Below are 26,143 nucleotides of genomic sequence, written 5' to 3' on the forward strand. Positions count from 1 at the left end.
AGCTCCCTTGCCACAGAGGGTCTGATTAGGGGTGGGGGGAAGGATAGTGGGATGTTATTGGCACCAGGAGCCAGGGGAGGGGTTGGGGTGATAGGGGAGTGAATGAGGGGGAGAGGCCGGTTGCGGAGGAAGGAGGTGTGGCCGGAGGAGGGGTAGGTGGTAGTCGGGCTGTGAGTCAGTAGGGATTGTGAGGGAGTAGTAGGGGAGGGGTAGGAAATCAAGGATAATGAAAGGGTGTAGTTGTGGGGGTGTGGAGGAGGGTTTGGGATACTTAGGCTGGGGTTGTAGAAGGTAGTTGAGGTGGGGAAGTGAGGGTAGTTGAGGTGGGGAAGTGAGGGTAGTTGAGGTGGGGAAGTGAGGGTAGTTGAGGTGGGGAAGTGAGGGTAGTTGAGGTGAGGCGGGGGGAGGTTGCTGAGGTGCGGGTAGTTGAGGTGGGGGTTAGTTGAGGTGGGGGTTAGTTGAGGTGGGGGTTAGTTGAGGTGAGGGTTAGTTGAGGTGAGGGTTAGTTGAGGTGAGGGTTAGTTGAGGTGGGGGTTAGTTGAGGTGAGGGTTAGTTGAGGTGGGGGTTAGTTGAGGTGGGGGTTAGTTGAGGTGAGGGTTAGTTGAGGTGAGGGTTAGTTGAGGTGGGGGTTAGTTGAGGTGGGGGTTAGTTGAGGTGAGGGTTAGTTGAGGTGAGGGTTAGTTGAGGTGCGGGTAGTTGAGGTGGGGGTTAGTTGAGGTGGGGGTTAGTTGAGGTGGGGGTTAGTTGAGGTGGGGGTTAGTTGAGGTGGGGGTTAGTTGAGGTGAGGGTTAGTTGAGGTGGGGGTTAGTTGTGGGAGGATGAGGATAGTTTAGGTGGGGGAGTGGAAGGAAGTTGAAGTGGGAGAAGGGAGGCAATGAGGTGAGTGTGGTTGAGGTGGGAGGGGCGAGGGTAGTTGAGGTGAGGGAGGGTAGTTGAGGTGAGGGAGGGAAATTGAGGTGAGGGAGGGTTTTGGGGTGGGGAGGGGGTTGAATTGGGGGAGTGTGAGGGCAGTTGAGGTGGGGTGAGGGTAGTTGAGGCTGTGAAGGCAGTTGAGGTGAGGGAGGGTGAGGGTAGTTAAGGTGAGGAAGGTAGTTGGGGGTGTGAGGGTAGTTGGGAGTGGGGGTGAGAGTAGTTGGGGTGTCTGTTGAGGGTATTTGGGGGTGTGAGTGTGGTTGAAGTGGGGGGAGGATCATTGAGGTGGGGGTGAGGGTAGTTGAGGTGAGGGAGGGAGTGGGTAGCTGAGGTGGGGGTGAGGGTAGTTGAGGTGAGGGAGGGAGTGGGTAGCTGAGGTGGGGGTGAGGGTAGTTGAGGTGAGGAGGGTAGCTGGGGGTTGAGGGTAATTGAGGTGGGGGTGAGAGTTGTTAAGGTGGGGGTAAGGGTTGTTGAGGGTAGGGAGGGTAGTTGAAGTGAGGGGTGTGAGGGTGGAGAGGTAGGGGAGGGAGTGGGTAATTGAGGCGGGGGTGAGGGTAGGGAGGGTAGTTGGGGTGGGGGGGTCTGAGGGTGGTGGGGTAGGGGAGGGAGTGGGTAGTTGAGCTGGGGGTGTGTGTAGTTGGGGGGGTGAGTGTAGTTGGGGGGGTGTGTAGTTGGGGGGGTGTGTAGTTGGGGTGGGGGGGTGAGTGTAGTTGGGGTGGGGGGGTGAGTGTAGTTGGGGTGGGGGGTGTGTGTAGTTGGGGTGGGGGGGGTGAGTGTAGTTGGGGTGGGGGGTGAGTGTAGTTGGGGTGGGGGGGTGAGTGTAGTTGGGGTGGGGGGGTGAGTGTAGTTGGGGTGGGGGGTGAGTGTAGTTGGGGTGGGGGGGTGAGTGTAGTTGGGGTGGGGGGGTGAGTGTAGTTGGGGTGGGGGGTGTGTGTAGTTGGGGTGGGGGGTGAGTGTAATTGGGGTGGGGGGGTGAGTGTAGTTGGGGTGGGGGGTGAGTGTAGTTGGGGTGGGGGGGTGAGTGTAGTTGGGGTGGGGGGTGAGTGTAGTTGGGGTGGGGGGGTGAGTGTAGTTGGGGTGGGGGGGGTGTGTGTAGTTGGGGTGGGGGGGTGAGTGTAGTTGGGGTGGGGGGGGTGTGTGTAGTTGGGGTGGGGGGGGTGTGTGTAGTTGGGGTGGGGGGGGTGTGTGTAGTTGGGGTGGGGGGGTGAGTGTAGTTGGGGTGGGGGGGTGAGTGTAGTTGGGGTGGGGGGTGAGTGTAGTTGGGGTGGGGGGGTGAGTGTAGTTGGGGTGGGGGGGTGAGTGTAGTTGGGGTGGGGGGTGAGTGTAATTGGGGTGGGGGGGTGAGTGTAGTTGGGGTGGGGGGGTGAGTGTAGTTGGGGTGGGGGGTGAGTGTAGTTGGGGTGGGGGGGTGAGTGTAGTTGGGGTGGGGGGTGAGTGTAGTTGGGGTGGGGGGGTGAGTGTAGTTGGGGTGGGGGGGTGAGTGTAGTTGGGGTGGGGGGGGTGTGTGTAGTTGGGGTGGGGGGGGTGTGTGTAGTTGGGGTGGGGGGGTGAGTGTAGTTGGGGTGGGGGGGTGAGTGTAGTTGGGGTGGGGGGGGTGAGTGTAGTTGGGGTGGGGGGGTGAGTGTAGTTGGGGTGGGGGGTGAGTGTAATTGGGGTGGGGGGTGAGTGTAATTGGGGTGGGGGGTGAGTGTAGTTGGGGTGGGGGGGTGAGTGTAGTTGGGGTGGGGGGGGTGAGTGTAGTTGGGGTGGGGGGATGTGTGTAGTTGGGGTGGGGGGGTGAGTGTAGTTGGGGTGGGGGGTGAGTGTAATTGGGGTGGGGGGTGAGTGTAGTTGGGGTGGGGGGGGTGAGTGTAGTTGGGGTGGGGGGATGTGTGTAGTTGGGGTGGGGGGTGAGTGTAGTTGGGGTGGGGGGTGAGTGTAATTGGGGTGGGGGGGTGAGTGTAGTTGGGGTGGGGGGATGTGTGTAGTTGGGGTGGGGGGGGTGAGTGTAGTTGGGGTGGGGGGGTGAGTGTAGTTGGGGTGGGGGGATGTGTGTAGTTGGGGTGGGGGGTGAGTGTAGTTGGGGTGGGGGGTGAGTGTAATTGGGGTGGGGGGTGAGTGTAATTGGGGTGGGGGGTGAGTGTAGTTGGGGTGGGGGGGTGAGTGTAGTTGGGGTGGGGGGGTGAGTGTAGTTGGGGTGGGGGGGATGTGTGTAGTTGGGGTGGGGGGGTGAGTGTAGTTGGGGTGGGGGGATGTGTGTAGTTGGGGTGGGGGGGTGAGTGTAGTTGGGGTGGGGGGGTGTGTGTAGTTGGGGTGGGGGGGGTGAGTGTAGTTGGGGTGGGGGGGGTGAGTGTAGTTGGGGTGGGGGGGTGAGTGTAGTTGGGGTGGGGGGGATGTGTGTAGTTGGGGTGGGGGGGTGAGTGTAGTTGGGGTGGGGGGATGTGTGTAGTTGGGGTGGGGGGGTGAGTGTAGTTGGGGTGGGGGGGGTGAGTGTAGTTGGGGTGGGGGGGTGAGTGTAGTTGGGGTGGGGGGGATGTGTGTAGTTGGGGTGGGGGGGTGAGTGTAGTTGGGGTGGGGGGATGTGTGTAGTTGGGGTGGGGGGGTGAGTGTAGTTGGGGTGGGGGGATGTGTGTAGTTGGGGTGGGGGGGTGAGTGTAGTTGGGGTGGGGGGGTGTGTGTAGTTGGGGTGGGGGGGTGAGTGTAGTTGGGGTGGGGGGGTGTGAGGGTAGGGAGGTGGGGGGTGTGAGGGTGGTGGGGTAGGGGAGGGAGTGGGTAGTTGAGGCGGGGGTGAGGGTAGCTGAGGTGGGGAACGGGAATGGCGGTGGGACGGGACGCGATCGGCGGACGGGATGTGGACTGCTCGGGCCAGGCCGGGACTCGGAGTGGGCTGGGTTTGGACGGAGGGCCTGAGTGGCGTCCCTCGGGGTGTTGGGGGGTTGGGGTGGGGTGGGGTGGGGTGGGGTGGTGACAGGCAGCGGTCCCCGCGCTCACAGGATGTCGTCCTCGTTGGCGAAGATGATGATCCCTCGGGCGTTGGGCGTCTCCATCAGTCGGTGGACGATTTTCTCAAACTCTCCGGGTTTGGGCTCCCGGGGGATTTTCAGAGACTGGGCGATACAGACCCCACCTGAAGGGGGGTAGGAGGGCGGAGGGTGCCCCAAGAGAGGTCGGGTGGGGGGGGGTAGTTGGGTTGGGGTGGTGGGGGAAGAAGAAAGAGAAACGCAGTTAAAAAAAATGGACGATAAAGAATAATGTTGTCTTCAGCCCTGTGCGGGCAGCGGCGGCCATCTTGAGTCCATCTGAGGGCCTACTTTCAAGAGCCTTCCGAGCGCCAACTAGGCCTCAGGACACAGGGCAAACCCTCCTCAAGGCGTCATGTCAATCCAATGGCTCCCAGGGCATTGTTTAATCCTAAAACCAAAGTGGGATTCGAACGCACGGTTAGGAGTTGTCTACCAGGAACTTACCGGCCTCCCTGGAGATCTGGGAGAAGGCCTCGACGCCGCTCTCGCCGTAGTTGCCCTCCGACGCGATGGTCGAGACGTAGTTCCAGCCCAGAGCTTTGACGATGTCCACCATGGCCTGGGCCTGGTAGGAGTCGGGGGGCACCACCCGGGAGAAATAGTCATACCTGTTGTTGTCGCTGAGCTCGGGGGCAGTCGAGGCGTAACTAATCTGAGGGATCTGCGACGGAGAGGGACAGGGAGTCACCCTCCAGTCGAGCTGAGGGAATCTCGGACGGTCAGTGCTGAGGGAGCGGGTGCTGTCGGAGGGTCAGTGCTGAGGGAGCGGGCGTTGTCGGAGGGTCAGCGCTGAGGGAGCGGGCACTGTCGGAGGCTCAGAGCTGAGGGAGCGGGTTGCTATCGGAGGGTCAGTGCTGAGGGACGAGCGTTGTCGGAGGGTCAGCGCTGAGGGAGCGGGCGCTGTCGGAGGGTTGGGACTGAGGGAGCGGACGCTGTCGGAGGGTCAGTGCTGAGGGAGCAGGCGGTGTCAGAGGGTCAGCGCTGAGGGAGCGGGCGCTGTTGGAGGGTTGGGGCTGAGGGAGAGGGTGCTGTTGGAGGGTCAGTGCTGAGAGAGTGGGCGCTGTCGGAGGGTCAGCACCGAGGGAGCGGGCGCTGTCGGAGGGTCAGCGCCGAGGGAGCGGGCGCTGTCGGAGGGTCAGTGCCGAGGGAGCGGACGCTGTTGGAGGGTCAGTGCTGAGGGAGAGGGTGCTGTTGGAGGGTCAGTGCTCAGAGAGTGGGCGCTGTCGGACGGTCAGCGCCGAGGGAGCGGGCGCTTTCGGAGGGTCAGCGCCGAGAGAGCGGGCGCTGTCGGAAGGTCAGCGCCGAGAGAGCGGGCGCTGTCGGAGGGTCAGTGCCGAGAGAGCGGGCGCTGTCGGAGGGTCAGTGCCGAGGGAGCGGACGCTGTTGGAGGGTTGGGGCTGAGGGAGAGGGTGCTGTTGGAGGGTCAGTGCTCAGAGAGTGGGCGCTGTCGGACGGTCAGCGCCGAGGGAGCGGGCGCTTTCGGAGGGTCAGCGCCGAGAGAGCGGGCGCTGTCGGAAGGTCAGCGCCGAGAGAGCGGGCGCTGTCGGAGGGTCAGTGCCGAGAGAGCGGGCGCTGTCGGAAGGTCAGCGCCGAGAGAGCGGGCGCTGTCGGAAGGTCAGCGCCGAGGGAGCGGGCGCTGTCGGAGGGTCAGTGCCGAGGGAGCGGACGCTGTTGGAGGGTCAGTGCTGAGGGAGTGGGTGCTGTTGGAGGGTCAGTGCTGAGGGAGTGGGTGCTGTTGGAGGGTTGGCGCTCTCTCCCTACCTTGGACCCTCCCTAGGGTCTCGGGTAGAGTTAGGGTTCAGAGTTATTGGGTTCGGGTAGGCCCCGGGATTTAGATGGAGGTCACTCTACTGCAAAGAGCCAGAGGATTAGTATAGGTTTAGGGTTTGGGTTACAGTTAGATTTAGGGTAACAGCGTGAGGGTTGGGGTTGGCATTAGCGTTTAACGTTAGGGTCAGGGTGTGGGTCGAGGTTAGGGTTATGGCCAGGTTGGGAGTTAGGTTGAGGGTTGGGGTTAGGGTCAGGGTTAGGGTTAGGGTCAGGGTTAGAGTAAGGGTCGGGGTTGGGGTTAGGGTGAGAGTTAGGACTGGTGTTGTGGTTAGGGTCACGGTTAAGTACAGGGTTAGAGTCGAGGTCAGACTTAGGATCAGGGTTGAGGTTGGGGTCATGGTTAGGGTTAGGGTCGGGGTTAGAGTTAGAGTTAGGGTTGGGGTTAGAGTCGGGGGTAGGGTCAGGGTTGGGGTTGGGGTTAGTGTTCGGGTCAGGGTCGGGGTTAGGGTCAGGGTTCAGGTTAGGGACAGTTAGAGTCAGGGTCAGGGTTAGGATTGCGGTTGGGGTTGGGGTTAGAGTCAGGGGTAGGGTTAGAGTTCGGGTCGGGGTTGGGGTTGGAGTGAGGGTTAGGATTGGTGTTGGCGTTAGAGTCAGGGGTAGGGTTAGAGTTCGGGTCGGGGTTGGGGTTAGAGTGAGGGTGAGGGTTAGGATTGGGGTTGGGGTTAGGGTCACGATTAGGGACAGGGTTAGGGTTGAGGTCAGAGTTAGGGTCGGGGTTAGGGTGAGTGTTAGTGTTAGGGTTAGGGTTAGAGTTAGTTTTAATGTTGGGGTTGGGGTCGGGGTTGGGATTAGGGTTGGGGTTGGGGTCGGGGTTAGAGTTAGGGTTAGGGTTGGGGTTAGGGCTGGGGTTAGAGTTAGGGTTAGGGTTGGGGTTAGAGTCTAGGGTAGGGCCGGGGTTAGGGTTAGGGTTGGGGTTGGGGTTGGGGTTGGGGTTAGTGTTAGGGTTAGGGTTGGGGTTAGAGTTAGGGTTGGGGTTAGAGTCTAGGGTAGGGCCGGGGTTAGGGTTAGGGTTGGGGTTGGGGTTAGTGTTAGGGTTAGGGTTGGGGTTGGGGTCGGGGTTAGAGTTAGGGTTAAGGTTGGGGTTAGAGTTAGGGTTGGGGTTAGAGTCTAGGGTAGGGCCGGGGTTGGGGTTAGGGTTGGGGTTGGGGTTAGTGTTAGGGTTAGGGTTGGGGTTAGGGTTAGGGTTAGGGTTGGGGTTGGGGTTGGGGTTAGGGTCGGAGTTAAGGTTAGGGTCGGGGTTAGGGTTAGTGTTAGTGTTAATGTTGGGGTTAGGGTTAGAGTCGGGGTCGGGGTAGGGGTAGGGGTTGGGGTTGGGGTTGGGGTTAGGGTTAGTGTTAGGGTCGGGGTTGGGGTTAGTGTTAGGGTCAGGGTTAGGGTTAGGGTTAGGGTTGGGGTTGGGGTTAGGGTCAGGGTTAGGGTTAGAGTTAGTGTTAATGTTGGGGTTAGAGTTAGAGTCGGGGTCGGGGTAGGGGTCGGGGTTGGGGTTGGGGTTGGGGTTGGGGTTAGGGTTGGGGTTGGGGTTGGGGTCAGGGTCAGGGTTAGGGTTAGTGTTAATGTTGGGGTTAGGGTTAGAGTCGGGGTCGGGGTAGGGGTTGGGGTTGGGGTTAGTGTTAGGGTCAGGGTTAGGGTTGGAGTTCGAGCTGGGAGTAGGGTCGGGGTTGGGGTTAGGGTTAGGGTTAGGGTTGGGGTCAGGGTTAGGGTTAGAGTCGGGGTGAGGGTTGGGGTTAGCGTCGGGTTTGGGGTTAGGGTCAGGGTTAGGGTCGGGTTTCGGGTTAGGGTCGAGGGTTAGGGTCAGGGGTCAGTTTACCGCAAAGAGCCGGAGAATGTTGGCGACCATGATGGAGACAGAGCTGGCCGATGCCCCGATGACCCCAATGACCCTCTCCGGTTTGGGAATGATGGGTGGCTCACCATTGGAGCACCGGATATCGGAGGTGTCCTTCTGGATGAGGGCCTGCACAAAGGTCAGTGACTGTTCGAGAGCGTAGATGTCCCGGGAGCAGGTGTCCAGGATGCGGGCCCCCAGGGTAATGTTGGGCAGGATCTCGGGGTCACTATTAATCTGGTCCAGGGCGTACAGCATGGCTTCCATCCTGTGGACACCCTTCTCTTTCTTAATGTCTCCACATGGGATCCCGGCCGGACCTTTCCCGTGGACGGGGAACAGCCCCCCCAGGGTGATGTCGCCGTCGATCCTGATGGAGCGCGGCTGGCTCCCCTGGTGGGCACCGCTGGGCACTGGGCTCCACAGCGTCGCCAACGTCAAAAAGGGCAACAGCGACCGAAGGCTCCCACGGCCCATGGTCCTCTGGCGGCTCCTTGCTGAGGTACCAGCCCAGGGTCGGGCTGCGAAACACGCCTGGAACGTCACAAGCAGACGAGAGAGACAGAGAGAGAGAGAGAAGTCAGTGCTGCCTGCTGTAGTTCAATAGCACCTCCACCCCTCCACCCTGTGGACGTAACCCTCACACTCACACTCTCTTTCACACTCGCATACACACTTACTTACACACATATACACTCAAACACACACACTCTCTCTCTCACACACACACACACACATACCCGTACACACTCACACACACACTCTCACTCTCACACACACACACTCTCTCTCACACACACACTCACACATACCTGTACACTCTCTCTCACACACACACACTCTCACTCTCACACACACACTCTCTCTCACACACACACTCACACATACCTGTACACTCTCTCACACACACACACACTCTCTCTCTCACACACACTCACACATACCTGTACACTCTCTCACATACACACACACTCACTGTCACAGTCTGTCACTCATATACTCTCTCATGCTCACACACAGTCTCTCTCACACACACAGATTTGCTCTCACACACATACACTCACACATACCTCTACACTGTTTCACATACACACTCGCATACTCTCATAGTCTGTCACTCATACACTCTCTCACACAGACACACTCTCTCTCTCACACACACATACTGTCTCACACTACACAAACACACACTCACACATACCTGTACACTGTCTCACATACACACTTACTCACTCTCATAGTCTGTCACTCATATACTCTCACGCTCACACAGTCTCTCACGCACACACTGTCTCTCTCACACACACTCTCTCACACTCACACATACCTGTACACTGTCTCACATACACACTCGCTTACTCTCATAGTCTGTCACTCATACACTCTCTCACACACACACACATGCTCTCTCTCACACCCACTGTCTCACACAGACTCTCTCTCACACACAGACTCTCTCTCACACACACTCTCTCTCACACACACACTCTCTCTCACACAGACTCTCTCTCACACACAGTCTCTCTCACACACAGTCTCTCTCTCACAGACTCTCTCACACACACACTCTCTCTCTCACACACACACTCTCACACTCTCTCTCACACACACTCTCACACACTCTCTCACACACGCACTCACACACACACTCTCTCTCTCACACACACACTCTCACACTCTCTCTCACACACTCTCTCACACACTCTCTCACACACTCTCTCACACACACACTCACACACGCACTCACACACACACGCTCTCTCTCTCACACACACGCACTCTCTCTCTCACACAGACACACGCACACTCTCACACTGTCTCTCACACACACTCTCCCTCTCTCTCATGTACACACTCTCTCACACTCACACACACTCTCTCACACTCACACACACTCTCTCACACTCACACACACTCACACTCTCTCTCACGCACACTCACACTCTCTCTCACGCACACTCACACTCTCTCTCACGCACACTCTCTCTTTCACACACACTCTCACTCTCTCACACACACTCTCACACACACACTCTCTCACACACACAAAAACACACACACACTCTCACACACACACACACACACACACACACACACACACACACACACACACACACACACACACTCTCAGACGGTATCCCCAGATACAATCCGGGTCCAGGCCCTTTTCCCTAAGACCCCTTGGGGACACTCGACCCGAGACTCGGAAACTCCCGACTCACACCCCGAACCCCCACGCATGCCCCCACAAAGCTGCTGACTCACCCAGGAGCCCTGGCTCCGCTGGCCAGTGGGCACAGCACTGTTCCACTTCCGCTGACTCCCTCAGTCCCAGACACCCTGCGTCTCGCTGTTTCCCCGTGCCAAGTCTGCCCCCGGGGGGAATATCAGACCCTGGCTGGTGACGGGGTACCCCATCCAGGTCTGGAAAGCAGGGAGGAAGGCAGTTTTGGGAAGAGGGTATGTCTGTGGCAGGGATCAGCGATACCTCACCGACACCTTCCAGATATTCTGGAAGGTGAGGGGGGCGGGGTAGCTGAGGGGGTGGGAGGGCGCAAGGAGAGAATGCTGGGGTGATGAGAAAAGAGGGGGTTGAAGAGGGAGAGAGAGGGAGCGAGATAGGGAGAGAGAAGAGATAGAGAATGTGTGATATAGAGAGAGAAAGAGAGGGGATGGAGGGAGTGTGTGATAGAGGGGATGGAGAGAGTGTGCTTGATATAGAGAGGGGATGGAGGGCACATGTGTGATAAAGAGGGGACACGGAGGGAGTGTGTGATAGAGAGGTGCACGGACAGAGTGTGTGATAGAGGGCCCGGAGGGACTGTGTGATAGAGAGAGGGGACGGAGACAGTAGGATAGTGAGGGGATTGAGAGAGTGTGTGACAAAGATAGGGGATAGAGAGACTATTGATATGTATAGCGAGGGAGAGCGATGGAAGGAATGTATGTGCTATAGGAAGAAATGGGGAGAGAGACGGGCAGACTGTGGAAGAGAGTGGGGGTGTAGAGAGAGAGAGAGAGAGACAGGGAGAATGAGGGAACAAGAAAGGAGAGAAAACTAGGGGAGAGACGGAGGAAGAGAGCAAGAGAGGGAGGCTGAGGAGTGAGAGAGAGAGATAGGAGAGCGACCCAAAGGAGAGAGTGCGAGACAGGGGAGAGAGAGGGGGAATATTGAGGAGAGAGGCAGAGAGAAGGCGAGGGAAGAGAGAGACAGAGAGAGAGAGAGAGAGAGAGAAAGAAAGGTGGTTGCAAGGGACAGAGAGGAGACAGAGAGAGGGAGGAAGGGAAGAGAAACAGATGGTGAGAGACAGAGGGAGGGAAGAGAGAATGCTATAAATATAAGTACTGAGAGGGAGCGATAACGAGACTGTACAACCGAGAGGCAATACAGAATAAATATATTTAAAATATATAAAACTGAGACAGGGAAACAGGGAGAGAAAGAGGGAGAAAATGAGAGAGAGAGAGAGACAGGCAGAGAGATAGAGCGACAGAGAGATAAAGAGATTTAGAGGGAGGGATGGAGAGGGAGAGAGAGAGAGGATGGACTGAATACAAGAGAGTGTGAGAATGAGACAGACAGAGCGATGGGGTGACAGGGGGATAAAGAGATTTAGAGGGAGGGCTGGAGAGACCGAGAGAGATGGAGAGAGAGAGAATCCTTTCAGCTTGTATTCGGTAGAAATGTGAAGGAAACTTCTCAGCCCGAGCTGGGAGTGTTTCTGAGATGAAGCTGGGACCTGAGAGATAACAAGTCGTGAGAGATGATGTGACAGAGAGAGAGAGAGAGAGAGAGAGAGAGAGAGAGAGAGTTAAATCCTTTAAAAGCCTGGCTGGATGCCTGGGGCTGCAAGGCTGGATTAAAATTGTTCTGGGAGAGAGCTGGCTCTCACACTGTCCAGTTGGTAAACCGGTGAGAATCCAATCTCATTACCTTAGGGCAGGCAGGTATGGGGATCGGGAGGTCTTTCCATGGATCCGAGGGTCCTGCTCTCTCCCTCTCTCTCTCTTCCTCTCTCGCATCATGGATCCTGAGCCAACAGCAAGCTCTGCCCTCCTGCCACCATCGTCCCCACACCACCACTCTCCAGAGTGACCACAGCTCTCCCAAGTGACCCAGAGTGACTGCAGCTCTCCCAGAGTGACCACAGCACTCTCAGAGAGACCCAGAGTGACTGCAGCTCTCCCAGAGTGACCACGGCTTTCCCAGAGTGACCCAGAGTGGCCACAGCTCTCCCAGAGTGACCCAGAGTGACCGCAGCTCTCCCAGAGTGACCCAGAGTGGCTGCAGCTCTCCCAGAGTGACCACAGCTCTCCTAGAGTGACCTAGAGCAACCACAGATCTCCCAGAGTGACCACAGCACACTCAACGTGACCCAGAGTGACCACAGCTCTCTCAGAGTGACCAATAGTAGCTACAGCTCTCCCAGAGTGACCACAGCACTCCCAGAGTGACCTAGAGCAACCACAGATCTCCCAGAGTGACCACAGCACTCCCAGAGTGACCTAGAGCAACCACAGATCTCCCAGAGTGACCACAGCACTCTCAACGTGACCCAGAGTGACCACAGCTCTCCCAGGAGGCCACAGCTCCCTCAAAGTGACCCAGAGTGACAGCAGCTCTTTCAGAACAATCATGAGAGAGCCACTGGTCCCTGGGATTGACCCCTGCACCCCGGGATTGACCCTTGCACCCCGGGATTGAACCCTGCTCCCTGGGATTGAACCCTGCTCCCCGGGATTGAATCCTGCTCCCCGGGATTGAGCCCTGCACCCCGGGATTGAGCCCTGCACCCTGGGATTGAACCCTGCTCCCCGGGATTGAGCCCTGCACCCTGGGATTGAACCCTGCACCTTGGGATTGAACCCTGCTCCCCGGGATTGAGCCCTGCACCCTGGGATTGAACCCTGCTCCCCGGGATTGAGCCCTGCACCCTGGGATTGAACCCTGCTCCCCGGGATTGAGCCCTGCACTCTTGGATTGAGCCCTGCACCCCGGGATTGAGCCCTGCACCCCGGGATTGAGCCCTGCACCCCGGGATTGAGCCCTGCACCCCGGGATTGAACTGTGCACTCTGGGATTGAGTCCTGCACCCCGGGATTGAGCCCTGCACCCCGGGATTGAACTGTGAACTCTGGGATTGACCCCTGCACCCCGGGATTGAGCCCTGCACCCTGGGATTGAACTGTGCACTCTGGGATTGAGTCCTGCACCCCGGGATTGAGCCCTGCACCCCGGGATTGAACTGTGAACTCTGGGATTGACCCGTGCACTCTGGGATTGACCCCTGCACCCCGGGATTGAGCCCTGCACCCTGGGATTGAACTGTGCACTCTGGGATTGAGCCCTGCACCCCGGGATTGAACTGTGAACTCTGGGATTGACCCGTGCACTCTGGGATTGACCCCTGCACCCCGGGATTGAGCCCTGCACCCTGGGATTGAACTGTGCACTCTGGGATTGAGCCCTGCACCCCGGGATTGAGCCCTGCACCCCGGGATTGAGCCCTGCACCCCGGGATTGAGCCCTGCACCCCGGGATTGAACTGTGCACTCTGGGATTGAGCCCTGCACCCCGGGATTGAGCCCTGCACCCCGGGATTGAACTGTGCACTCTGGGATTGAGCCCTGCACCCCCGGGATTGAGCCCTGCACCCCGGGATTGAACTGTGCACTCTGGGATTGAGCCCTGCACCCCGGGATTGAGCCCTGCACCCCGGGATTGAACTGTGCACTCTGGGATTGAGCCCTGCACCCCGGGATTGAGCCCTGCACCCTGGGATTGAACTGTGCACTCTGGGATTGAGCCCTGCACCCCGGGATTGAGCCCTGCACCCTGGGATTGAACTGTGCACTCTGGGATTGAGCCCTGCACCCCGGGATTGAAGTGTGCACTCTGGGATTGACTGAGCAGACAGCCCCAGTGCGGAGAAGTGTGAGGTGACACACTTTGGTTGGAAGAACATTGAAAGACAGCATACAATGGGGCATCAGGAGCAGTGGTGTAGATGTGCACAGATCACTGAAGGTGAAAGGACAGGCAGAGAGAGCAGTAAATAAAGCAGACAGTGCCCTCGGTTCTACAAACAGGAGCACAGAGTGAGAAGGTGACGTTGAACTTATACACTTGTTAGACATCAGCAGGAGTGTTGTGGGTCCCACATTATTGGAATGCCCCCGAAAGAACGGGAGAGAGGGAGGGAGAGAAGGAGACAGAGTCGGGGGTGGGGGCGGGGACGAGGGGAGGCAGAGACAGAGATGGAGAAAGAGGGAGACGGAGATGGAGGTGGGGGCAGAGAGAGGGAGAGAGGGAGGGAGACGGAGATGGACATGGGGAGAGAGAGGGCGGGAGGGAGACGGAGACTGAGAGTGTGACAGAAAGAGAGAGAGAGAGAGAGAGAGAGTGGGGTTTGAGGGGAAGAGAGAGCGGGAGAAAGAGGGAGACAGAGACAGACAGACAGACAGAGAGGGAGAAACAGGGAGAGAGAGTGATGGAGATGGAGAGAAAGTGAGACAGAGGGACAGAGAGAGAGAGAGAGGAAGAGGGATAAAGAGAGAGAGGAAGAGGTAGAAAGAGGGAGAGGGAGATGGAGAGAGAGGGATTGAGAGTGCGAGAGAGAAGGACAGAGGGGGAGAGAGAGAGGGAGAGAGTGCAGACGCAATTCACAAGAACAGTTCTGGAGGGGGGGATGAGGAATGTCGGCGATGAGGAGAGAGTTGAAGACGTTTGGGAGACTGTTCTCCCCCAGAGAGGAGGCAGCCGAGACAGGGAGACCCGGTAGAGGTTTTCAAACCCCCCCAGCTCGGGGTGGGGGTACAGAGTGGATGGAGAGAGCGGGAGAAGGAGCAGGAAGCAGTGACGGGGTTGTGGGGTGGGGGGGGGTCTTCAGTTTATACTGATGTACCCACAAAGTGAGGAAACTCTCACTCTCCCAGCGCAGGCTCGGGTGTGGAACGCACTGCCTGGGAATGTCGGGGGGACAGGATCAATTCAAGAGGGGGGCGTTCGCTTCGAAATAGGGGCCTGGAGGGGGTGTGGGACACTGGGGGATAGAATCAGGGCAGAGATGATGAACAGAATGGACTGCATTCACAGTTCCCAGCTCCGTGGTGCTGTCCAGCTCTCTCGATTCACTCGGGGGTTGGTGGGGGGTGAGCTATTTGGACAGGGTGGGCGGCGCAGCCATGCAATCTAGGTTAATGAGGTTTATAAAAAGATGGAACGATGGTGAGAGGGAACCTGCGTTTAATTAAATTGGGGGGGGGAGGGGAAACGGACGTCCCTGTAAGGATCCAACGGAGAGAAGCGATCGGTCGCGGGATGTGCTGGGAAGGAGCCCCAGGATGCGGAGTGAGTTGGTTTGGGGGGCATGGTGGGCAGGGAGGGTACGGTGGGTGGGGGTTGCGCTGGAAGGTGGGTGTTGAGGGTGGTGGGGGGGGAGGGGGGGGGGGTGGGGGTGAGGTTGCCGGGAACGGTGGGAGGCTGGTGTGCTCTACTGACCCACTTCCCCGGTTTATAGATCGGACACAGAGGCCCAGAGGGATACACAGGGCCCAATCCAATTAGGGGCCGTCTTAAAATAGGCTCCAGGGTGGCATGGGATGGGACAGAGGGGGAGGGGGACCGAAACTCGGAGTGGACAGGCTGACGGAGGGGGAGCCAGGGACTAGGGGCAGATCCAAGTGAGTGGTCCTGTCTTTGTCACCCCCTCCAGCCCCCTACACCCTCTCCCTATCTCTGTCACCCCCTCCAGCCCCCTACACCCCCTCCCTATGTCTGTCACCCCCTCCAGCCCCCTACACCCCCTCCCTATCTCTGTCACCCCCTCCAGCCCCCTACACCCCCTAATCAGGAAGCGGGGGGGGATCGAGGGGTTATATTCGAGGCTGAGAGAGAGAGAGATGTTTAATCAGGAAGGGGGGGGATCGAGGGGTTATATTCGAGGCTGAGAGAGAGAGAGATGTTTAATCAGGAAGGGGGGGGATCGAGGGGTTATATTCGAGGCTGAGAGAGAGAGAGATGTTTAATCAGGAAAGGGGGGGGATCGAGGGGAAAAGTCAGGAGAGTGGAGCCAAGGACGATCAGCTCAGCTGTGACCTCATTGAATGGGGGGAGCAGACTAGATGGGCTAAATGGCCTGCAGGTGGCTTAAGAAATGATGAGAAATTCTCTGAGACTCCAAAGGCAGGGAGAGTCGGAACGAACGGGTGTGAGGCCATGTTTTGTTGTGGTCTCTGCCTCACACGTGGTTCATTTGAAGTGGACTCCTTCATCACGGGTAGGTATGAGTGCGGCGCCATTTTGTTTCTCCCCTTGTCTTCCCTCCCTACGGACCGAAGCACAAAGAGGTGGACGCCATTCCGAAAAGCGGTGAGAGCGAATAGCAGCTCTGAGCGACAGTCCAACCGCTCGGTAACCTCGCCCTGATTGGCTGGTCGAGACAGCCAATCGTAGTGTGAGGACGGGTCCACGAAGAGATGATCTCTAAAATCCCTCTCGGTCCCCGCCTCCGCCAACCGCCTGGCCTGAGTGGATCAGGAAGATCTACTCCCCTGTTGAGGGAGAAACAATGCACCCTCAAAGTACTGACCTTTTTCAATCCAAGATGGCGCCCTGACCATTTCCTGCCCTCCTTTTTACTCTCTCTTTGTGTTTCTTTCCTTTCTTCTCAGTGCAGAACCGTTGTGGCAGCCTCCTGGCCTGGCCATCTTTTGGCCCGGCCTGTGGTGGTCTCTTGGCCTGGCCTGGCCTGGCCATCTTTCGGCCCGGCCTGTGGTGGTCTCTTGGCCTAGCATGGCCATCTTTCAGCCCGGCCTATGGTGGTCTCTTGGCCTGGCCTGGCCATCTTTCGGCCCGGCCTGTGGTGGTCTCTTGGCCTGGCCTGGCCATCTTTCGGCCCGGCCTGTGGTGGTCTCTTGGCCTGGCCTGGCCATCTTTCGGCCCGGCCTGTGGTGGTCTCTTGGCCTGGCCTGGCCATCTTTCGGCCTGGCCTGTGGTGGTCTCTCGGTTTGGCCTGGCCATCTTTCGGCCCGGCCTGTGGTGCTCTCTCAGCTTGGCCTGGCCATCTTTCGGCCCGGCCTATTGTGGTCTCTCGGCCTGGCCTGGCCATCTTTCGGCCCGGCCTGTGGTGGACCCTCAGCCTGGCCTTGTAGGTTTACAGCCTGGCCGTTGGCTGTCTCCCGGCCTGACCTTGGAATCTTTCCACCTAGCCCACGGCAATCCCTTGGCCTGGTGGGCAGATTTCTTTTCGGCCTGGTCTAGGAGTTTTTTGGCCTGGCCCTTTGGCAGTCTCTCACCCTGGTCTGTGACGGTCTCCTGATCTGTTGCGGGAGTCTTTTGGCATCTCCCATGGCGGACCACCAGCCTGTTGAGGGGGTTTCTAGGCCCCGCCTGGGTGTTTCTTTGGCCTGGCCCCTCGGCCCAGCGGCAGTTGGTCAGTGTGAGGCCTGGGGCCTACTCAGCGATTGGAGGCTTTGAATGGGCCCTGTACAGGCCCATTCTGGAAGAAAATGGAGGCAGCAACTTCAGAAATGTGGCCTGATGCTGGAGGAATGGAGAGGGGATGAGAGCTCCACCTGGTACCATGGAATCGAGGATGGTCTCCCGCAGACTGAGAGGGACTGGCACCCCATTAGGTCCAAACATGGAAGAAAGACCATGAAAATTTTAACTTTAATGCTTTATTTTTGTAATTTATATCAAGAAACGCTTTAATATTAACTACTAAACACATTCCTTTATTTTCCCAGTTATCCAGTGCTTAAATCTCTCCTATTTCTGGTAAGTACCGAGGGTGAAGCCTCGTGAAGTGGGCCCTTGCTGAGGGTGAAGCCTCGAGGGGTAGGCCCCTGCTGAGGGTGAAGCCTCATGGAACAGGCCCCTGCTTGAGGGTGAAGCCTCGTGAAGTAGGCCCCTGCTGAGGGTGAAGCCTCGTGGAACAGGCCCCTGCTTGATGGTGAAGCCTCGTGGAGTAGGCCCCTTGCTGAGGGTGAAGCCTTGTGGAGTAGGCCCCTGCTGAGGGTGGCTCAAAATGTTTCTCATTCAGTGCAATTGTACTCGGAGAGGCTTCATACTTAGCATGAGGCATACAGAAAGAAGTTCCTCACAGTGCGGGCCCACACAAAGTCTTCATGTTTCCTGTGGGCCTGCATGGACAGGCTTCACCATGAGAGTAGGACTGTACCAAGAATCTTCACCCTCAGCAGGGAGCTACTCCCCGAGACTTCACCTTAAGTGTCGGCCTCCATTAAAAGGGTTCATTCTCAGTATGCATGCATGGAGAGGCTTCCCCTCAATGTGGGCCTACGCCGTAAGGACTCACACTCCACATGGGCCAGCAAGGAAAGACTTTCCTCTCAGTGTGAGGCTACACTGAGACTCTACACCATCGCCCACGCCTCAGGACGTCTCCTCAGTACGGGCCTACACCAGACACCACACGTTTGGGCCTACCAGAGCGTCTTCACACCAAGAGGTTACCGACTCAGTGTGGCCCTCCGTTGAAAGGCTTCACTCTCACCGTTGGCTTACATCAAGAGTCTAGCCCCCTCAGTGTGGGCCAGGACTGAGCGCTTTCCCATCAAAGTAGGCCTACACCAAGAGGCCTCACCCTCAGTATGGCCATCCATGGAGACGTATCCTCTTTGTGTAGGCCTAACCCACCAGGGCTTACTATCTCCGCAGGCCTACATGGAGTGGTTTCAGCCTCATTGTGGGCTTTCATCATGAGGCGCCCCCCCCACCCCGCCACCGACCCCAGTGAGTGAGGCTTTCCCCTCAGTGCAGGCCTAAGCCAAAAGGCATCCCCACCCATCCCCCCCCCCCCTGCAGTGCCAAATACCCCTGGGTGTGGCCTCAGACTGGGAGTACACATCAAGGCTTCAGTGTGGCCCTACCTGGATAGACATCATTCTCAGTGTGCGCCTATACGGAGAGACCGCAAGGCTTCATCCTAAATGTGGGCCTGCACAAACAGGCTTCTCCTTCAGTGTGGGCCTACGCAGAGAGGCATCTCCTTCAGTGTGGGCCCACACCCAAAAGGCTTCTCCTTCAGTGTGGGCCTACTCGAAGATGCTTCATAGTTAGTATGGGCCTACACGGAGAGGCTTCTCCTTAAGCGTGGGCCTACACGGAGAGGCTTCTCCTTCGACGTGGGCCTACACAGAGAGGTTTCTCCTTGAAGGATACAGTGGGATGTAGATCAGTGGCCGATATGGGCGGAGGAATGGCGGATCGAGTTTAATCCTGGTAAGTGTGAGCGGGAGATCTCGTGTTAAGGAAGAGTGCGCAGTTAAGGGCGGGACCCTGAACAGCATTGATGTGCAGAGGGATCTTGGGGATCAAGTCCAAAGCTCTTTGAAAGTGGCCACGCAAAAAAAACACAGACGTTGCTGGAAAAGCTTAGCAGGTCTGGCAGCGTCTGCGGAGAAGAGAACCAGAGCTAACATTTCGGGTTCAGTGACCCTTCCTTGGAACTGGTAGGGAAGGCATATTGCGGCCCTCAGCTTTACTGGCCGGGGAATTGAGTACGAGAGCCATGACGGTTGTGTTGGAGCTTTGTAAGACTTGGGTTAGGCCGCACTTGGAGTTTTGTGTTCGATTCGTGATGGGAAGGGCCTTTGGAGAGGGCGCGCAAGAGGTTGGCTACGATGCTGCTGGGGTCAGAGGGCACGAGCGAGACGGCCGAGCCCCCGGACGTTCGGCTCTCCTGCTCCCCTGACGCTGCCAGGCCTGCTGCGCTCCTCCAGCTCCCGCACCTCTGACCCCAGCTCTCACAATCTCCCTAGAAAAAAGCTCAGGCTGTTTTCTCCGGAACGTCGGGGGCTGAGGGGAGACTCGGCAGAAGTCTCTGGAATTCGGAAGGGTCAGGGTCTTTCTCCCCAGGGTTGAAATGTCAATTACGAAGGGGGCACACATTTAAGGTGAGAGGCGGGGAATGCTCAAAGGAGATGTGGGATGATGAGCGTATGGAACGCGCTGCCAGGGAAGGGTGGAGGAGCTAGAGGCAATAGGGGCATGGAATGGAGGTGTGCAAGGAATGGAGGGCCATGGGCCAAGCACAGGCCAAAGGGACTGGCTTCATGTGCAGCATAACACTGCGGGCCGAAGGGCCCATCCCTGTGCTGTGTTGTTCCATGAGCTACGTTCTGCTCTGAAACTCCAAGAGCTCCCGACAGGGAGTTGGGGGAGTGCGCGGCCTAGTCCGGGGGACTGTCGCCCCCACCCACCCCGTCCTCCGTCCGGGAAATCGGAGGTTTCTCTCGGTTGCCCGCCCCAGCAACCGCCAACCACTTGGCACTCTGCCCATCGTTTGGCCTCCTAGCTCCCTCCTACCTAGTGACACACACCCCACCCCCACCCCCAGTCCTCGAACGCTTTTGACGACGGGACCTGATGCTGGGTCCCACTGCAGGGTGCCAAGATGGAGGGTCATTTCCGGCTGAAGCTCGCTGCGGAAGCTTCGGCCTTATCTTTTGCTCTGATGCACTGGGCTCTTCCATCAGTGAGGATGGGGGGAGCGTGGGGGGGACATTTGTGTAGCCTCCACCCCCCTCCGGTGAGTTGTTTGATCAACCCCACCATTCCCGACTGGAGACGGTTGTGGGATCTTTCGTCTCTGTCTGCCATGTGCTGCCTTACTGATTGGCATGAAGGCAGTCCCCATTGGCACCTCATCCTCAGGTCTGCCTGGTGCTGCCCCTGGCATGCCCTCTCCACTGCACCAGGGTCGATCCCCTGGCCTGACGGCGATGGTTGAGAGGGGGAAATGCCAGGCCATGAGGTTACAGATTGTGCTGGAGCGCAATCCTGCCGTTGTCGATGGCCCACAGCACCTCGTGGATGCCCGGTGTGGAGTTGCTCAAACTGTGCGAAATCTGTCCCATTTAGAGGTGACAGTGCCACACGATGGACTCCACCAGGACTGTGCCATGGTCGCTCTGACCGATACGGCCCTGGGCAGATGCTCCTGCAGCTGGCACACCGGGGAAGGATGGGGTGAAGTATGGTTTCTCCCTCTCGCGGGTTCCCTCACCGCCTGCCGCAGACGCCAGCCTGGCAGCTTCGTTCAGCCGTGCCCGGCCACTCCAAGCAATGGGCGTTGAAATACCACCCAATTCCGCACCCTCAGCGCCTCCCCGAAGCGTTGTTCAAAACGGGGGAGCCCTGATACATCAGCTGAGGGAGGGCAGGACGTGATAATCGGCAGGATGTTCCCTCACCCACGTTCAGCCTGAAGCCATGAGACATCAAGGTAAGGGAGTCGCAGAGTAGCTCCCTCCCAACTGTATCCCGCCGCGCCACCCCCTCTGCTGGGTCTGTCCTGCCGGTGAGACAGGGCACATCCAGGGATGGCGAAGGTGGGGTCTGGGAAACTGCCTGTGAGGTAGGATCCTGGGTCAGGCTAGTGCTCTCCCAAGTTGGCGCTGAACCCCCAGATGTCAGTGAGAAGGACACTGCAGGGTCAACAAGGCTGTATCAGCCCCTGACTTTTCCGGTGTCAAGCTCGTTCCCTGTTGTTATAACTTTTGACGTTCCATGCTTTCTTTGCAGCTGAACCTTCGAGGATCGATGTAACGCCAACGTGGTTTATCAACAGTCACATCAGGAACTCGCAACGTTCGCTTCGAAGGTCAACGCGTGCACGGATTTCGCTTGATGTTCAAAATGCGAATTGCAGTAAGACATGGAGCCACATGGGGGCGGCGCAGGCCTGAATACTTTCTCAGACCTGTCCCCTTCAATCAAACCTCCAACACTCAGTGAGATACATCACACTGTCACTCAGTAACCCCTCTCCCCCCCCAGCGCCCTGTGTTACTGACTGTATCCCTACTGATGTTAATCCCTCTCCCTCACACTGTCACTCAGTAACCCCTCTCCCCCCCCAGCGCCCTGTGTTACTGACTGTATCCCTACTGATGTTAATCCCTCTCCCTCACACTGTCACTCAGTAACCCCCCCCCCCCCCCAGCGCCCTGTGTTACTGACTGTATCCCTACTGATGTTAAACCCTCTCCCTCACTCTGTCACTCAGTAACCCCTCTCCCCCCCAGAGCCCTGTGTTACTCACTGTATCCCTACTGATGTTAATCCCTCTCCCTCACAGTGTCACTCAGTAACCCCTCTCCCCCCCAGCGCCCTGTGTTACTGACTGTATCCCTACTGATGTTAATCCCTCTCCCTCACACTGTCACTCAGTAACCCCTCTCCCCCCCAGCGCCCTGTGTTACTGACTGTATCCCTACTGATGTTAATCCCTCTCCCTCACTCTGTCACTCAGTAACCCCTCTCCCCCCCAGAGCCCTGTGTTACTCACTGTATCCCTACTGATGTTAATCCCTCTCCCTCACAGTGTCACTCAGTAACCCCTCTCCCCCCCCCCCCCAGCGCCCTGTGTTACTGACTGTATCCCTACTGATGTTAATTCCTCTCCCTCACACTGTCACTCAGTAACCCCTCTCCCCCCCAGCGCCCTGTGTTACTGACTGTATCCCTACTGATGTTAATCCCTCTCCCTCACTCTGTCACTCAGTAACCCCTCTCCCCCCAGCGCCCTGTGTTACTGACTGTATCCCTACTGATGTTAATCCCTCTCCCTCACTCTGTCACTCAGTAACCCCTCTCCCCCCAGCGCCCTGTGTTACTGACTGTATCCCTACTGATGTTAATCCCTCTCCCTCACACTGTCACTCAGTAACCCCTCTCCCCCCCAGCGCCCTGTGTTACTGACTGTATCCCTACTGATGTTAATCCCTCTCCCTCACACTGTCACTCAGTAACCCCTCTCCCCCCCAGCGCCCTGTGTTACTGACTGTATCCCTACTGATGTTAATCCCTCTCCCTCACTCTGTCACTCAGTAACCCCTCTCCCCCCCAGAGCCCTGTGTTACTGACTGTATCCCTACTGATGTTAATCCATCTCCCTCACAGTGTCACTCAGTAACCCCTCTCCCCCCCCCCAGCGCCCTGTGTTACTGACTGTATCCCTACTGATGTTAAACCCTCTCCCTCACACTGTCACTCAGTAACCCCTCTCCCCCCCAGCGCCCTGTGTTACTGACTGTATCCCTACTGATGTTAATCCCTCTCCCTCACACTGTCACTCAGTAACCCCTCTCCCCCCCAGCGCCCTGTGTTACTGACTGTATCCCTACTGATGTTAATCCCTCTCCCTCACTCTGTCACTCAGTAACCCCTCTCCCCCCCAGTGCCCTGTGTTACTGACTGTATCCCTACTGATGTTAATCCCTCTCTCTCACACTGTCACTCAGTAACCCCTCTCCCCCCCCCCCAGCGCCCTGTGTTACTGACTGTATCCCTACTGATGTTAATCCCACTCCCTCACACTGTCACTTAGTAACCCCTCTCCCCCTCAGCACCCTGTGTTACTGACTGTATCCCTACTGATGTTAATCCCTCTCCCTCACAGTGTCACTCAGTAACCCCTCTCCCCCCCAGCGCCCTGTGTTACTGACTGTATCCCTACTGATGTTAATCCCTCTCCCTCACACTGTCACTCAGTAACCCCTCTCCCCCCAGGGCCCTGTGTTACTGACTGTATCCCTACTGATGTTAATCCCTCTCCCTCACACTGTCACTCAGTAACCCCTCTCCCCCCCAGAGCCCTGTGTTACTGACTGTATCCCTACTGATGTTAATCCCTCTCCCTCACACTGTCACTCAGTAACCCCTCTCCCCCCCAGCGCCCTGTGTTACTGACTGTATCCCTACTGATGTTAATCCCTCTCCCTCACACTGTCACTTAGTAACCCCTCTCCCCCTCAGCACCCTGTGTTACTGACTGTATCCCTACTGATGTTAATCCCTCTCCCTCACACTGTCACTCAGTAACCCCTCTCCCCCCCAGGGCCCTGTGTTACTGACTGTATCCCTACTGATGTTAATCCCTCTCCCTCACACTGTCACTCAGTAACCCCTCTCCCCCCCCAGCGCCCTGTGTTACTGACTGTATCCCTACTGATGTTAATCCCTCTCCCTCACACTGTCACTCAGTAACCCCCCCCCCCCCCCAGCGCCCTGTGTTACTGACTGTATCCCTACTGATGTTAAACCCTCTCCCTCACACTGTCACTCAGTAACCCCTCTCCCCCCCAGCGCCCTGTGTTACTGACTGTATCCCTACTGATGTTAATCCCTCTCCCTCACTCTGTCACTCAGTAACCCCTCTCCCCCCCAGAGCCCTGTGTTACTCACTGTATCCCTACTGATGTTAATCCCTCTCCCTCACAGTGTCACTCAGTAACCCCTCTCCCCCCCCCCCCAGCGCCCTGTGTTACTGACTGTATCCCTACTGATGTTAATTCCTCTCCCTCACACTGTCACTCAGTAACCCCTCTCCCCCCCAGCGCCCTGTGTTACTGACTGTATCCCTACTGATGTTAATCCCTCTCCCTCACTCTGTCACTCAGTAACCCCTCTCCCCCCAGCGCCCTGTGTTACTGACTGTATCCCTACTGATGTTAATCCCTCTCCCTCACTCTGTCACTCAGTAACCCCTCTCCCCCCAGCGCCCTGTGTTACTGACTGTATCCCTACTGATGTTAATCCCTCTCCCTCACACTGTCACTCAGTAACCCCTCTCCCCCCCAGCGCCCTGTGTTACTGACTGTATCCCTACTGATGTTAATCCCTCTCCCTCACACTGTCACTCAGTAACCCCTCTCCCCCCCAGCGCCCTGTGTTACTGACTGTATCCCTACTGATGTTAATCCCTCTCCCTCACTCTGTCACTCAGTAACCCCTCTCCCCCCCAGAGCCCTGTGTTACTGACTGTATCCCTACTGATGTTAATCCATCTCCCTCACAGTGTCACTCAGTAACCCCTCTCCCCCCCCCCAGCGCCCTGTGTTACTGACTGTATCCCTACTGATGTTAAACCCTCTCCCTCACACTGTCACTCAGTAACCCCTCTCCCCCCCAGCGCCCTGTGTTACTGACTGTATCCCTACTGATGTTAATCCCTCTCCCTCACACTGTCACTCAGTAACCCCTCTCCCCCCCAGCGCCCTGTGTTACTGACTGTATCCCTACTGATGTTAATCCCTCTCCCTCACTCTGTCACTCAGTAACCCCTCTCCCCCCCAGTGCCCTGTGTTACTGACTGTATCCCTACTGATGTTAATCCCTCTCTCTCACACTGTCACTCAGTAACCCCTCTCCCCCCCCCCCCAGCGCCCTGTGTTACTGACTGTATCCCTACTGATGTTAATCCCACTCCCTCACACTGTCACTTAGTAACCCCTCTCCCCCTCAGCACCCTGTGTTACTGACTGTATCCCTACTGATGTTAATCCCTCTCCCTCACAGTGTCACTCAGTAACCCCTCTCCCCCCCAGCGCCCTGTGTTACTGACTGTATCCCTACTGATGTTAATCCCTCTCCCTCACACTGTCACTCAGTAACCCCTCTCCCCCCAGGGCCCTGTGTTACTGACTGTATCCCTACTGATGTTAATCCCTCTCCCTCACACTGTCACTCAGTAACCCCTCTCCCCCCCAGAGCCCTGTGTTACTGACTGTATCCCTACTGATGTTAATCCCTCTCCCTCACACTGTCACTCAGTAACCCCTCTCCCCCCCAGCGCCCTGTGTTACTGACTGTATCCCTACTGATGTTAATCCCTCTCCCTCACACTGTCACTTAGTAACCCCTCTCCCCCTCAGCACCCTGTGTTACTGACTGTATCCCTACTGATGTTAATCCCTCTCCCTCACACTGTCACTCAGTAACCCCTCTCCCCCCCAGGGCCCTGTGTTACTGACTGTATCCCTACTGATGTTAATCCCTCTCCCTCACACTGTCACTCAGTAACCCCTCTCCCCCCCCAGCGCCCTGTGTTACTGACTGTATCCCTACTGATGTTAATCCCTCTCCCTCACACTGTCACTCAGTAACCCCTCTCCCCCCCAGGGCCCTGTGTTACTGACTGTATCCCTACTGATGTTAATCCCTCTCCCTCACAGTTTCACTCAGTAACCCCTCTCCCCCCCAGCGCCCTGTGTTACTGACTGTATCCCTACTGATGTTAATCCCTCTCCCTCACACTGTCACTCAGTAACCCCTCTCCCCCTCAGCGCCCTGTGTTACTGACTGTATCTGTACTGATGTTAATCCCTCTCCCTCACACTGTCACTCAGTAACCCCTCTCCCCCCCCCCAGCGCCCTGTGTTACTGACTGTATCCCTACTGATGTTAATCCCTCTCCCTCACACTGTCACTCAGTAACCCAGTTTACTTCAGATTAACGCTGGTGCTGTATCTGGGAGAGTTTGATGGAGACACTGTAGAGATGCTTCATGTTCTGTCAGAGCTGTGCACTGTATCTGACCCCATGCTGTGCCTGTCCCTGGGGGTGTTTGATGTGGGGAACAGTGTAGAGCGAGCTTTACTCTGGTGGATAGCTCCCTCCCTGTGTGTGTGTGTGTGTGTGTGTGTGTGTGTGTGTGTGTGAGCATGAGTGTGAGTGTGTGTGCCGGGTTCGACAGCATTCCCGGCTCTGTCAGAGATTGCTGACGGCTGTAATCTCTGTTCCTGCGTGTTTTTGATCTGTG

General features: G+C 57.4%; 1 protein-coding gene across 2 annotated transcripts in view; it reads right to left on the minus strand.

Moving 5' to 3' along the window:
- Positions 1 to 11,331, minus strand: part of LOC125449975 (metabotropic glutamate receptor 6-like) — a 47,300-nt gene extending 35,969 nt beyond the window's left edge. The window contains exons 1-4 of one of the 2 annotated variants that reach the window (XM_059643143.1): positions 9,836 to 11,331; positions 7,553 to 8,104; positions 4,360 to 4,576; positions 3,884 to 4,019 (exon numbers count right to left, since the gene is read on the minus strand). In XM_059643143.1, coding sequence (XP_059499126.1) covers positions 3,884 to 4,019; positions 4,360 to 4,576; positions 7,553 to 8,047 — 848 coding nt within the window. In that variant the 5' untranslated portion in view covers positions 8,048 to 8,104; positions 9,836 to 11,331. Of the gene's footprint in view, positions 1 to 3,883; positions 4,020 to 4,359; positions 4,577 to 7,552; positions 8,105 to 9,835 lie in introns of those variants that run through there. The other variant, XM_059643144.1, reaches the window with a different exon arrangement.
- Between the last annotated feature and the right edge of the window lie 14,812 nt (positions 11,332 to 26,143).

This window comes from Stegostoma tigrinum, chromosome 49 (assembly GCF_030684315.1).
Source record: "Stegostoma tigrinum isolate sSteTig4 chromosome 49, sSteTig4.hap1, whole genome shotgun sequence".
Classification (NCBI taxonomy): Eukaryota; Metazoa; Chordata; class Chondrichthyes; order Orectolobiformes; family Stegostomatidae; genus Stegostoma; species Stegostoma tigrinum.